At 39.3% G+C, this 14690-nt stretch overlaps 2 protein-coding genes across 2 annotated transcripts; both read left to right on the plus strand.

Annotated features, from left to right (window-relative positions):
* The first annotated feature begins 401 nt into the window (after positions 1–401).
* Positions 402–1684, plus strand: LOC100152920 (olfactory receptor 5V1-like). The gene has a single exon (XM_001928146.2). It carries the CDS (start codon positions 592–594, stop codon positions 1546–1548), a length of 957 nt encoding a protein of 318 aa, XP_001928181.2. The 5' UTR covers positions 402–591; the 3' UTR covers positions 1549–1684.
* Positions 1685–11659: 9975 nt separating this feature from the next.
* On the plus strand, positions 11660–13066 carry LOC110258057 (olfactory receptor 5V1). The gene has a single exon (XM_021081027.1). The coding sequence runs from the start codon at positions 12042–12044 to the stop codon at positions 12993–12995; it is 954 nt and encodes a 317-aa protein (XP_020936686.1). The 5' UTR covers positions 11660–12041; the 3' UTR covers positions 12996–13066.
* The last annotated feature ends 1624 nt before the right edge of the window (positions 13067–14690 follow it).

The raw sequence follows: 14690 nt of genomic DNA on the forward strand, positions 1-14690 counted from the left end.
TATGTCTGCTATGATTAATCATGAATTTCCTCTGTATTTTATGGAGCATCCCTCCAAATATACTATCAGTCTCTGGTACCACTATGTCCTTTTCTGTCCTCCTCATCCTCCATAATATATAAAATGTGACTAATTCTACATGAAATCTACAAATGTCAGCCTCCAAAAGTGTGCAGGTCACCATAGTTGATTGGCCCACTAATGACAACTGTCTCCAATAAGCCTCCAAATTACTGTAACTTAGGATGAAAAAGTAGATGAGGGCATTCCTTCCTTTCATTGGGCCTTATGGTGCATGTGGCCATTCATGTTTTACTTAAATATTCAAAACTGCTTATGTGTCGATTTTAAAAGATTTGACTGACAGATGAAAGGCTGATAATGTTTGTACTTATGCTGAGTGATAATGCATAGAATTTATTTGTTGTGGGATTGTGCATTTTTACAGGTATATCTAATGGTTTTTGATTAGTTATATTACCTTTTCACCTGTGAAGTTTTTTATTTTCTTGTTTTGTAGCCTGTTTCTGGAGCAGTACAGATTACAGAAATCCTTTGTTCCCAATTGTGAAGGAAAACCGGAATTATATTATGGAAGGAGAAAACCAAACAGTTCTGTTTGAGTTTATCATCTTGGGATTCTCCAACTTAAAAGAGTTACAATTTTTACTTTTCACCATCTTCCTTGTAACTTATATCTGTACTTTGGGAGGAAATAGCTTCATAATTTTGGAAACCATGACTAATCTGCACCTGCACACGCCTATGTATTTTTTTCTGGAAAACTTAGCTTTTCTTGACATCTGCTACACCACCACCAATGTTCCCCAGATGATGGCGCATCTTCTGTCCGAGAAAAAAAGCATTTCCTATTTAGGTTGCATGGCTCAACTTTTTGCATTTATTTTTTTTGTGGGATCAGAGTCCCTGCTCCTGGCAGCAATGGCGTATGATCACTATATTGCAATCTGTAAGCCCTTAAGGTATTCAGTTATTATGAACAAGGTTCTGTATAGCCAGTTAGCAGCCTCCTGCTGGTCTGGTGGTTTCCTCAATTCAACGGTGCACACAGTACTGACATTCCGACTGCCCTTCTGTGGCAACAATCAGATTAATTATTTCTTCTGTGATATACCTCCTTTGTTGGTCTTGTCTTGCGGGGACACTTCTGTCAATGAATTGGCACTACTATCCATTGGGGTGGTCATTGGTTGGACTCCTTTCCTGTGTATTGTCCTTTCCTACCTCTATATTATCTCCACCATCTTGAGGATCCGATCCTCCAAGGGGAGACAAAAGGCCTTTTCCACCTGTGCCTCCCACCTGACCATTGTCCTTCTCTATTATGGCAGCGCCATCTTCACATATGGACGACCCATCTCAACATATTCACTGGAAAAAGACAGGCTGATCTCAGTATTGTATAGTATTGTTACCCCCATGCTAAATCCTATAATCTACTCCTGGAGGAATAAAGATATTCAAGAGGCTATGCAAGTTATGGGGAGAAAGTGGAAGGCTTCAAGCTCCCTCTCTTTTGATGTGTAAGTTTTTCTTTTCTAAGAAGATGACATTACAAAACTGGCCATTTTACTTATAGAGCTGATTTTGGCTAATTACTCTCAAACAAAAGTAAAAGTCAATGCAAATTTTCACATCCAGCACTTTCAGAAACACTCTCGCTAAAAATACTATATGAAATATTTAATTTTTTTCAGAGAGATCAGTTAATGTAAAAGATAGTGAGGAATCACAAATCTAATATTGAACAGAGTTGAAAATACAAAGATGTGAAATTGGCATTAGCGACCCTCTCTTATGAGGACTTCTGATAATCTTTTTTTTTTTTTTTTTTTTTTTTTTTTTTGTCTTTTTGCCATTTCTTGGGCCGCTCTCGCGGCATATGGAGGTTCCCAGGCTAGGGGTCGAATCGGAGCTGTAGCCACTGGCCTACGCCAGAGCCACAGCAACGCGGGATCCGAGCCGCGTCTGCGACCTACACCACAGCTCACGGCAACGCCGGATCTTTAACCCACTGAGCAAGGGCAGGGATCGAACCCGCAACCTCATGGTTCCTAGTCGGATTCGTTAACCACTGTGCCACCACGGGAACTCCACTTCTGATAATCTTGAAGAAGTGTTTGAGGTTCTGAATAGTGTTTTGACATCCTTGTAAGATTAGAGAGCTAAAAATGGAGTCTTGAGCTAGTTAATTGAAACAACTATTATCCTCTATTTTATCTGGTAAACTTATCAATAACTTATGTGCCTAGTGACTACCATATTGGACCATGCATCCATAGAACAGTTCTTTCCTTGCCATTAATAGACAGTGCTTCTCTGAAAGAAGAAGTATTAGATGGGCAGCTTTGCTTTAAGAGATATCACAACCAATTGCAAAATGAAAACAACAGTATGTTAATGGTTCAGTGATAAATTGATCATTGGAATAAACTAGAGAATCCAGAAAAAGTCCCCTGAATAAACATATTTATTTGATTACATGATAGAAGAGGCCAGAAGAGGCATGAAAGAAAAGTTGAATAAGGACAATGTTTTCAATAAAAAGGCAAAAGGGCATATGCTCCTAGCCTTAAATGTTATACAAAAATCAATTCTAGGGTACTGTATACCTTAGTGTGTAAAAGAACAATAAGACTTTTAGAAAGTGATAAAGGCTACCACCTTATCACACGTGGTCTTGTCAGACCCGATCTGGAGCAGAGACCTGATGCCACCCCCACCACTGCCTCTGCTTAGCACCTCTGGCAGGAAGGACAGTGGTCCCCAAGTCCAAAGGCAATGGGCTGGAGAACACGGCCTCTTGGATGGAGCCCACAGCTTTCGTTCAGCCTGGCCCTACGTGGCTAAGGCGCTTGCTCTGTGGTTGATGATCACGGTGGGTGGGGGTTGACCCAGGTTTGCAGGGAATAGTCACTGTGGACGACAAAATGAGATAAGTTGAATAAGTGACAAATAAAGGCAAAGTTTTAGAAGCCAGAAGGGAATTGAAAATTTAAAAATATTAATATATTCCTTTTCACCCTCACTAAAGTCACTCTTACTCAGGCATTGATTTTTTTTCTTTGAATTTTCTTGACTAATGGTATAGCCTCTTGCTGGCCTCCTCTCCCCTCCTTCACCCTACTTTACTAAATCCTGTACATTATGTCTGAATTAATTTCAAAACACATATTTGATAAAAATGAATGAAGCAGAGGGAGAGGAAAGGTGCTTTACATTGTTATTAACTGTATATTAGAAAGTAATCAATTTCTCTTGTCTCAGTCCCTTTTGCTATCAAGTGATCTGTGTATTAGCCCTCTTCGTGGACTTCTCTTTCTCCTCTCCATTGACAGTAAAGGCTGTCATAGTCCTCCATACTGTTGCTTATACCTGTAACTCATTCAGTTTTCATTGCTGTATAGAATTTCATGGTATGAATATGCCCACAAATGCTTTATTCTTTCAATGAAATTAAACACCTAACAATTGCATGAAACTATTATTTTCACTATTTCTAGGTTAATTTTGGGGGAAAAAGCAGCTAGAATTGTTCAATCTGACATTAAGACTTATTTTAAGACCTATTAGAGTTCCTATTGTGGTTCAGAGGGTTAAGAACCCAACTTGTATCCATGAGAATGCAGGTTTGTTCCCTGGCTTTGCTGGCAGCTGCAGCTCTGATTTGACCCCTAGCCCAGGAACTTCCATATGCCGCAGGTGTGGCCTAAAAAAAAAAAACCTATTATGACACCTACTAGTGGAAGGTCAAGTTCGTGGTCCAAAAGCAGACAAGATTATCATAGGATAGAGGTCTTAGAGACAGACCCAAATATTTGTATGGTAACCTAATATATAATATGTATGGCACTCCAATAAATGATGGAAATTTAGTAATAGTTTGGAGAAATCAGATCACTAAGTAAAGAAAAATAAATTAGATTTCTAACTTTCACTTTGTGAAAGATGAACTTTAAGTGGATTAAGGAGGAAAATTTGAAATTTAAAAACTGTAAAGTTGATATTAAAGTAAGAGAATAGGGAGTTCCCATCATGGCACAGTGGAAACAAATCCAACTAGGAACCATGAGGTTGGGGGTTTGATCCCTGGCCTTGCTCAGTGGGTTAAGGATCCAGCGTTGCCATGAAATGTGGTATAGGTCACAGACACGGCTTGGACCTGGCATTGCTGTAGCTGTGGTGTAGGCCATCAGCTGTAGCCCAATTAGACCCCTAGCCTGGGAACCTCCATATCAGCCCTAAAAAGCAAAAAAAAAAAAAAAAAAAAAAAAAAAGTATGAGAATCTATTTGTGGTGAAAAACCTAAACCTCAAAATGCACAACCTATATAACCTGAGAAATTACGGATTTAATCATAAAAAATTTAAGGATTTCCTTTCAATGAATGACATCATAAAGTTAATCACAGATGTCAGATTACTAGAAGTTACTTGTGAAAACTAAAATTTGAAAGTGACTAATGATGTCTTACATAAATAAGGAACTCATAAAGAATAAGAAAAAAACAAGAAACTTAAGAATATGTGCGAAGAACAAACCTAGGCAGATTAGTAGAAGAGGAAACCCGAATGATTGACAAAAAAGAATCCCCTCATAGAGGAGATGTTCAGAATTGCTAGTAATCTGAATTATGCAGATTTGAACAATAAGGAGCCACCACCTCATTCCCATATGCTGACAAAAATTACAAAGCTAGATAATGCCAAGCAATGTAAGAAACCCTCATGTGCCACTGTGAATGGTACAGGTACAATTGGGCAAAATGAGAGAATTTTGAAGATCAACTTTGTTAATTTAAAATTTATGGAAAATTCATTTTGCTTTGCCCCAACTTTAGTTTGTTTTTGGAGAAGTCCCCTCTGATTCTGAGGCACTTCCAGGCCAGTAGATAGTCATAAAAATATTAGCATTGTCTTTAGCTTCCTAGAGGGATGAACTTTCCAGTACATAATGTGGAATGAATGATGGATGATGGAATTACATTCCGAAATCATCATGGTGGCATTAGGAATTAAACTGTTTGAATACAACTTAAGATCATAACATGTGGGTAAGTAGGGAGAGTAGGTTGGTGGTGATGAGAGATGTGGTCTTCAAACATTTTTTTGTTCCTGAATCAGTTTCATTAAAAACAACTGTTTAGAGAATTCCCTTTATGGCTCAGCAGTTAACAAACCCGACTAGGATCCATGAGGATGAGGGTTCGATCCCTGGCCTCTCTCAGTGGGTTAAGGATCCAGCATTGCCATGAGCTGTGGTGTAGGTCACAGATGTGGTTCAGATCCTGCGTGGCTGTGGCTGTGGTGTAGGCTGGCGGCTACAGTTCCGATTAGACCCCCAGACCTGAGAACTTCCATGTGCCGCAGGTGCAGCCCTAAAAAGGAAAAACAAAAAACAAAAAACCCAAAACCACTACCACCGACAAAAAACCCAACTTTTTAGTACCCACACATCAATACATTGCGTGTCTTACAGTTATGTTAAAATATTATGTCTAGGAATTCCCTGGTGGCTCAGGGAATTAAGGATCTGGCATAGTCACCTCTGTGGCTCAGGCTGCTGCTGTGGCATGGGTTTGATCCCTGGCCCAGAAATTTCCACATGTCACAGGTGTGGCCCCCAATAATATATTATGTCTCCATTTTGGTTGATACCTCAAAGGCTACCAGCAAATCTATCCAAAAGCAAAGTTCTAGGTCACTAAATAAGTGCCTATGTAGAGAATTGATTCAGTGACTGAGGGGATTTCTTTGGTAAGAACTGGTGTGCTAGGTAAGCCTCACTCAACTCCAGAAGGAAATGAGGGTGCTTCCCCTTAACTTAAGCTGAGAGAGAGAGAAAAAAAAAATAACAAGTTAAAGAGCCCTGGAATTTTAGAGTCCAAGGACTCATATACTCTGATGTGGCTGAGGAACAAGAAACTAGAAAACTGCTTTTCCTCTGATGATGGGGAAAGGATGCAAGATGTTGCTCTTGGTCAGCAGTGGGCTTACAGGTAGGAGTCCACCTGGGCCTACAGGTAGGAGTCCACCTGGAACCGTTTTGATTCCACAGGAGACTTCCGGAAGCAGAAGCTGTAATGGCAACAGAGCCACTGGAGGACAACCAGATGCTTAGGGACTGAGCCAGGACGCAGAAGGAGGCAGTCTCAGGACCTGTGCTCAGATGTCCCAGAGGTTTGTCTCCAAGGTCCTTAGAAGAGGCCACAAAATGTGGGGACCTTCTGCATCTAGGGAGCATTGTCCTTGCCCACTCTTGTCCCTTGCACTGGCCTTCAGGAACTGATGAGACTCCTGGCCTTCAGGGAGAAGACCCTGAATTCAGACACTCTATCAGCAGCCTCTCCAGGGTCAGTTAATAGCTGTCACTTCCCTGTGTTCATAAAAGCAGCCCTACATTAGGTTGTATGAGTCTGAATGATGATCTCTGCTCTTTGGGTATACTTTTGTTCATAGGTAAGTAGTATTTGTTAATTGCTTAGCTATAGCTCTACCTCTCTTAGAGATTACTTTTCTATGCCTTACTCTTTGGATGAGAGACCAAGTGAGTGGGACAGTGAGGTGTAATGACCTGGGAGGTTTCAAGGGAAGGGGTAATTGAATTGTCTGTCCTGTCCTGTGGGCGACAGGCTTAGTATATGTGAACCAGGGAGCTTCCGTAATTTCGGGTATTTCAGTATCACTCAGAATGGCCCTCTGCTGGCTTACTGATTCTTTATTATTAAATAAAGAACAGGGAGTTCCCGTTGTGGCTCAGCAGGTTATGAACCCGACTAGTATCCATGAGGATGTCAGTTTGATCCCTGGCCTCGCTCAATGAGTTAAGGATCTGGTGTTGCCATGAGCTGTGGTGTAGGTTGCAGATGAATTGCTGTGACTGTGGTGTAGGCTGGCAGCTGCAGCTCTGATTTGACCTCTAGCCTGGGAATTTCCATATGCCGTCAGTGCGGCCCTAAAAAGCAAAAAAAAAAAAAAAAAAAAAAAAAAGTATGGTAAAGGTGACTTATAAGTCAAATTGTGTTTTATTTATCATTTTATTTCTAGCACAAACCCCCATGCCTGGCAAAGATAATGTTTTCAAAATATATTTGTCAAATATAGTGAGCAGCATGGATTAGCCTTGTGAATTCGTCTAATTCTTCCTCAAAAGTAGGAAGGAGAGGTTTTTAAAAAAGTAGAGATAGAGATTAGTGGTGATAGAAAATACAGATTACAGAGCAGGATTTTGGGGTTCCTCTGATGACAGAATGAAATTCGCACTAGATAACTCTTTGGTTCTGATAATGTGAAATATTACATTACAGGAATTTAACCCTTTATCCAACTTATTTGCTCCTTCTACTGAAAATATCCACAGTAGATCACAGGAGGAAAAGACACCAATTAAAACAAAAACACAAATAAACATCCTTTCAAATTTAGAATTCAAATATATATTTGTGTACCAGTCAGGGCAATCTATGAAGTATATGATTTTCATTCATATATAATATTCACCTTTATTTTTAGAAAGTCATGTTTAATTTATCTCTTTAGCTTCTGTACTTTGCATCAAACTACGAAATCACTTTTTCTCCATGACTTATAACTTGAACATTTTAAACTAAGGGATTCCTGTATTATCACTTTAATTTTATTTGGCATTTTTATTAATTGACCTAAACCAAACCCTAGAGCAGTATCCTCTAATAACACAAACATGAACATTTAATCTATAGCAAGGCCAGAAAATAAGCAATTATACTGGGAAGCAATCGTCCAAAAAATATTCAATTAAAAATCAGAAGTTTCATAAGATTTAGATTTAACTATCTAATTTAACTAACAATTAAATTAGATTTAACAATTAGATTTAACATTTAACTAAAAAAGAAAGAGAAAAAAAAGAAGTCAAAAATACAAGCTATCAGAGTTTGAAATTAATTTAAATAATCCAACTGTGTGAATTTAAGCTGTACTAAAAGTATTTTTAAAGTGCTTTCTATTGTCATCAATTAAGTTCAACTTTTAGCCACTCAACTGAAACTGTCTTAGTTTTGAAGAGATAAAACTTGACTCTTTTTTTTCACCTGATGGCTTCATAACTGTGGTTCCCAATGTTTATTTTGTTGAGACTCAGTGTTTTTGTCTGGAAAATGGGAATGATAGCATTACTTATCTCAGAGGCTTTATGTAAAGAGTAAATTAGATGCTGGGTAGAAAGTGCTTAGAGATTTTGAGTGCCCTTCTGTACACAGAACTTAACAAAAATTTGTCCACACAGACACTGAAGACTACATTAGCCAAATGGCTCTTGAATTTTCCAGACTGATGACTAGCACCAGCGAATGAATCTAATGATGAGTCTTTTTAAAAGTTTATTAAGGGAGTTCCCGTCATGGCGCAGTGGTTAACGAATCCGACTAGGAACCATGAGGTTGAGGGTTTGATCCCTGCCCTTGCTCAGTGGGTTAACGATCCGGCGTTGCCGTGAGCTGTGGTGTAGTTCGCAGACGCGGCTCGGATCCTGAGTTGCTGTGGCTCTGGTGTAGGCTGGCAGCTACAGCTCCAATTAGACCCCTAGCCTGGGAACCTCCCATATGCCGCGGGAGCAGCCCAAGAAATGGCAAAAAGACAAAAAAAAAAAAAAAAAGTTTATTAAAACACAAGAAAATAAATCCCAAATTCAGGAAATTTAATTTAACATGCTTATTATTGAAATCTGTCATAACAAAAATAAATAAGCATAACTATCCATTAATAAGGATGAATATATAAAATGTTTGCTGCATTCATATGAAGACTTGTAGAAATTCAAACATGTTTCAGGAGAATATCTATTGCTGTGAGAAATTATCATAATATGTTGCTTAAGGAAAAAATAGATTAAAACACATACTTTCTGATGCCCATTTTGAATATTTTATGCATGGAAAATTGATTAGCAGAACATATGCCAAACCATTAGTAGAGGTTTTCTCAAATGGAGCTATTAAGGATTTTAATTATTTTATTATTCTCTAGTTTATAAATATTCTAAAACAAAGATATTAATTTTAATCAGAAAATATAGAAGACATCTTTATGTCTTCTGTTAGAAATTTTTCTGTTAAAATTTTAATAGGAAAAATAGAAGAAAATGTCAGAAAACCCTATCTAAAGGTTAAACATCGGGCATGTTCTGTATATATCTTTTAAAATAATTCTACTCTAAAGCACTCTACAGTATGAAAAAAATTCTCCTTGAATGATGATTTGTCTAGCAATTTAAGGACTGGAAAATTCACTAATAAAGAATAAACCAAGGAGTTCCCGTCATGGCACAGCAGACATGAATCCAACTAGGAACTATGAGGTTGTGGGTTTGATCCCTGGCCTCACTCAGTGGGTTAAGGATCTGGCAGTTGCCGTGAGCTGTGGTGTAGGTCCCAGACGTGGCTCGGATATGGCATGGCTCTGGCTGTGGCTGTGGTGTAGGCCGGCGGCTACAGCTCTGATTGGACCCCTAGCCCGGGAACCTCCACATGCTGCAGATGTGCCCTAAAAAGACAAAAGACAGAAAAAAAAAAAAAGAATAAACCAGGAATTTAAATGCAAACTTCAACTTAGGTATTACTGTAGTCGAGATACCAGATAATGTTAAGCTTATGACACTCCTCTATGCTCTCAACTCTTTGGCATTTAACTTATTAAGAAAGTTTGGAGATGTCTTGGTGAAAACATTAATAAGATGTTGATAAATGTTACTGAAGTGAAATGACTAAGGGTTGTTGGACTGGGCACCAACATTTGTTCTTCTCAGTCTTCATGATTGAATAGAAAGATGGCAGGAAAGCCTGGAAATCTCAGAGTTCAGAGCAAGAAGATAGGTATCAGAGGAATATATAGCTAAAACTTCATCATGCAAAGTGCAAAGCTGCCTTGTGTGAAACTGTTTCACAAAGCTGTAGGGAAGGGAGTTCCCATTGTGGCACAGCAGAAATGAATCCAACTAGTATCCATGAGGATGTGGGTTTGATCCCTGGTCTTGCTCAGTGGGTTAAGGATCTGGTGTTGCCGTGAGCTGTGGTGTAGATCACAGACACATCTCGGATCCCACGTTTCTGTGGCTGTGGTGTAGGCCAGCAGCTGTAGCTCCAATTTGATCCCTAGCCTGGGGAAGAGGAGAGAGGATAAAGTGTTGTATAGGATGGTGGAGGAAGGTGAGAGGAAGGAAGGGGGGAATGAAAGAGGGAATGAAGGAGGGAGGGAACGAGAGAATTCTGGAAAGTTTTCCAAAAACATGCTCCTGGAAAGGCATCTCTGAAAGCAAAACACATAGTTTTGAGTAAGATTGACAAATAGAAAGAATACATGATGTCACTATCATTTCCTTGATTCACAGCTGAAATTGCTAAAGATCAGGAAACATTTTTCTGAGTTAGATGGGATCTAATTTGCAAAGCAGTCTTCTGCAAAAGAAGTGGCCTGGGAAACGAGACCTGCTTGCCATTCTAGGTACAAAAAAAAGCTGGAGACATGGATTCAGACATAACTAGGTTCTGTTCCTCTCTACTGCTTACTGTGTGATCTTAAATATACTGCTTAACCTCTCTGAACTTGAAAAACATCTGCAAAATGAGGATAAGACCATCGAGGAAAAGGAAAGGTCAGAAAGTATGTGATGTATCTTACCGCAAAGTGTAACACCCAGAAAGCTAATATGTTCCCTTTAGTCTAAAAAATTCTCTGTACTTAGGAGAGGTCACAATAAGCCAGGATCCGTTTCTAATACCTGTTTTTTTCTGGTCTCACAGATAGGAACCATATGGTATTTGCGCCAGGACACGAAAACCATTTCCTCATTTGATTGACCTGGCAAAAAGAGATAGAAAAGCCTTTCGGTGCCTCTTTATTGCTCACATGTCCTCTTCAACTTCTATAAAATAAAACAAATTAAATTTTATATCAGCATTCAAGCATGGAAAAAGGGAGCAGGAATGACTTTAAAGAACGAATCCCAGAGTTTCACCTACCAACTATTCCGCAGCACACATTCACAACATCACCAAGAAAATGCAGGTGGACCTGGACCCAGCCATTATTTTTTTACAATGATTTTTATTTTTTCCATTATGACTGATTAACAGTGTTCTGTCAATTTTCTACCATACAGCAAGGTGACCCAGTTTCACATACATGTATACATTCTTTTTTGTCTCATTATCATGCTCCATCATAAGTGACTAAATATAGTTCCTAGTGCTATAAAACAGGATCTCATTGCTTATCCATTCCAAAGGCAATAGTTTGCATCAATAAACCCAAATTCCCAATCCATCCCACTCCCTCCCCCTCCCTCTCCCCCTCGGCTACCACAAGCCTGGTGTCCATGTCCATGATTTTCTTTTTTGTGGAAAGGTTCATTTTTGCTGTATATTAGATTATAGATGTAGGTGATATCATTAGTATTTGTCTTTCTCTTTCTGACTTACTTCACTTAGTATGAGAGTCTCTAGTGCCATCTATGTTGATGCAAATGGCATTATTTTTTCCTTTTTATGGCTGAGCAGTATCCCATTATGTATATATACACCACATCTTAATCCAATCATCTGTCAATGGACATTTACATTGTTTCCATGTTGTGACTATTGTGAATAGTGCTGCAATGAACATGTGGTGCATGTGTCTTTTCTAAGGAAAGTTTTGTCCGGATATATGCCCAAGAGTGGGATTGCTGGACCCAGCCATTATTAAGGTGTATCATGCCCTTTTGCCCATTTCTTTCTAATGAAACACTGTCTGTGGTGTATAATTTTAGAGATTTTTATTTACAAGGGAATTCCTGAATGTGCTTACAACTGTGTTCTGTGTTAAGTTTGAGTTATGATTTGCAAAGGGTTGCTGCTTCTCAGGGTTGATATCTCATATAAGGGCAATAATTTTTATTTTTAACACTTTCATTTTCTTGTTTTGAAGACCATTGCTACTGTGCATGTAATTATTTTAATCTGTGCTTCTCTTTGCCCAATTCACAAAAGAAAACCAGGTAATATCATGGATGGAAAGAATCAAACAGCTCTGTCTGAATTCATCATTTTGGGATTCTCCAATCTAAACCAACTGCAGTTTTTACTCTTCACCATCTTCTTCCTGACCTATATCTGTACTTTAGGAGGAAATACATTCATTATCTTGGTGACTGTGGTTGATCCACGTCTACATACACCCATGTACCATTTCCTAGGGAACCTGGCCTTTCTTGACATCTGCTATACCACCACCAACGTCCCCCAGATGATGGCGCATCTTCTGTCAGAGAAGAAGAGCATTTCTTATGGGGGATGCATGGCTCAACTTTTTGCATTTATTTTCTTTGTGGGATCAGAGTGTCTCCTCCTGGCAGCAATGGCATATGATCGCTACATTGCAATCTGTAAGCCCTTAAGGTATTCAGTTATCATGAACAAGGTTCTGTATAACCAGTTAGCAGCCTCCTGCTGGTCTGGTGGTTTCCTCAATTCAGCGGTGCACACAGTACTGGCATTCCGCCTGCCCTTCTGTGGCAACAATCAGATTAATTATTTCTTCTGTGATATACCTCCTTTGTTGGTCTTGTCTTGCGGGGACACTTCTGTCAATGAATTGGCACTACTATCCATTGGGGTGGTCATTGGTTGGACTCCTTTCCTGTGTATTGTCCTTTCCTACCTCTATATTATCTCCACCATCTTGAGGATCCGATCCTCCAAGGGGAGACAAAAGGCCTTTTCCACCTGTGCCTCCCACCTGACCATTGTCCTTCTCTATTACGGCAGCGCCATCTTCACATACGTACGGCCCATCTCATCTTACTCACTGGAGAAAGACAGACTCATCTCAGTATTGTATAGTGTTGTCACTCCCATGCTAAACCCTATAATTTACACACTGAGGAATAAAGACATCAAAGAAGCTATGAAAGCTGTGGGGAGAAAGTGGCAGCTGCCACTTCTTTCTTTCGATGTGTAACCTTCACTTATCTGCTGTCAATTATTTTAACCATATATCAACTGTGGCTTTTTCACCAGCTAGCTGTTTTTAGTGACCCTCAGTTGTGTGTGTGTGTGTGTGTGTCTTTTTTTGTGTTTTTTTTTTTAGGGCTGCACCTGAGGCACATGGAGGTTCCCAGTCTAGGGATCAAATTGGAGCTGCAGCTGCTGACCTACACCACAGCCACAGCAACGCCAGACCCAAGCTGTGTTGTGACCTACACTGCAGCTCACGCCAATGCCAGATTCTTAACCCATTGAGTGAGGCCAGTGATCGAACCTGAGTCCTCATGGATACTAGTTGCGTTCATTAACCACTGAGCCATGAGGTGAACTTCCCAGTGACACTCAGTTTTTAAGTCAATTGCAATGTATGGACAGATAATGAAGAGTTGGCACACTCAACCCTAAGTGTACATATTCTGGAGCTTTTGTTATTCCTGTGCAAAGCTGTTAATGTTACTCTTTTTAAATATGTCCTCTAGTTGATACTGTCCATTTCTGAATTCTTCATCCCAAAGATGGTGCCCCTTTTCCATGCAAAATTGGTTATAAAGTTTAAGTAAACTTCTCTATTCCCATTTGTTCATCACTTGATCAGATAATTTTAGTCTTCCTGTGTCAGCATTTGTTCCTCATCAAATATTGCAAAAATGGGAAACAGCCAACATTTAATCTTTGATCATATGCTCTTCAATCTCAATGTGGTCTGCCTCTTTCATCTGCCTTCCTTTCTTCTTTTCGTTCTTTCTGTTTCTTTCCTCTCTCTCTTCCCATTCCTTTCCTTCCTTCCCTTCTTCTTTCCTTCCTTCCTTTCGTTTCTTCTTATTATTTACCTCAATAAGCCTTTTTTAATCTTAAAACAATTATTATTTAAACATTTTGGGGTCCCTGTCGTGGCTCAGCAGTAACAAACTTGACTAGGATCCATGAGGACGAAGTTTTGATCCCTGGCCTCGCTCCATGGATTAAGGATCTGGCATTGCTGTGAGCTGTGGTGTAGGTCAAGGACATGGCTCTGACCTTGCATTGCTGTGGTTGTGGTATAGGCTGGCAGCTACAGCTCCAATTTGACCCCTAGCCTGGGAACTTCCCTATGTAGTGGGTGCAGCTCCTAAAAAGTCAAAAAAATTAAATTAAAAAAATAAATAAATGAAAATGTTATTGTGGTAAAAACACAACGTGAGATTTACCTTCTGGATAAAGAAGATGCAGTACATATACACAATGGAATATTACTCAGCCATTAAAAGGAATGAAATACCGGTATTTTTAGCAACATGGATGGAGCTAGAAATTATCATGCTAAGTGAAGTTAGTCAGACAATGAGACACCAACATCAAATGCTATCACTGACATGTGGAATCTGAAAAAAGGACACAATGAACTCCTTTGCAGAGCAGATACCGACTCACAGACTTTGAAAAACTTAATGGTTTCCAAAGGAGACAGCTCAGGGGGTAGGGGGAATGCACTGGGGTTGTGGGATGGAAATCCTATAAAATTGGATTGTGATGATCATTGTACAACTATAAATGTAATAAATTCATTGAGTAATAAAAATAAAATTAAATTAAAAAAGAGATTTACCTTCTTAACAAATTTTTAAGCACACAATAGTGTGGGGCGTTATTGTTCAAAGGATATGCAGTTTCGGTGATGCAAGGTAATATG

The sequence above is a fragment of the Sus scrofa genome, unplaced genomic scaffold, assembly GCF_000003025.6.
Source record: "Sus scrofa isolate TJ Tabasco breed Duroc unplaced genomic scaffold, Sscrofa11.1 Contig1193, whole genome shotgun sequence".
Taxonomy (NCBI): domain Eukaryota; kingdom Metazoa; phylum Chordata; class Mammalia; order Artiodactyla; family Suidae; genus Sus; species Sus scrofa.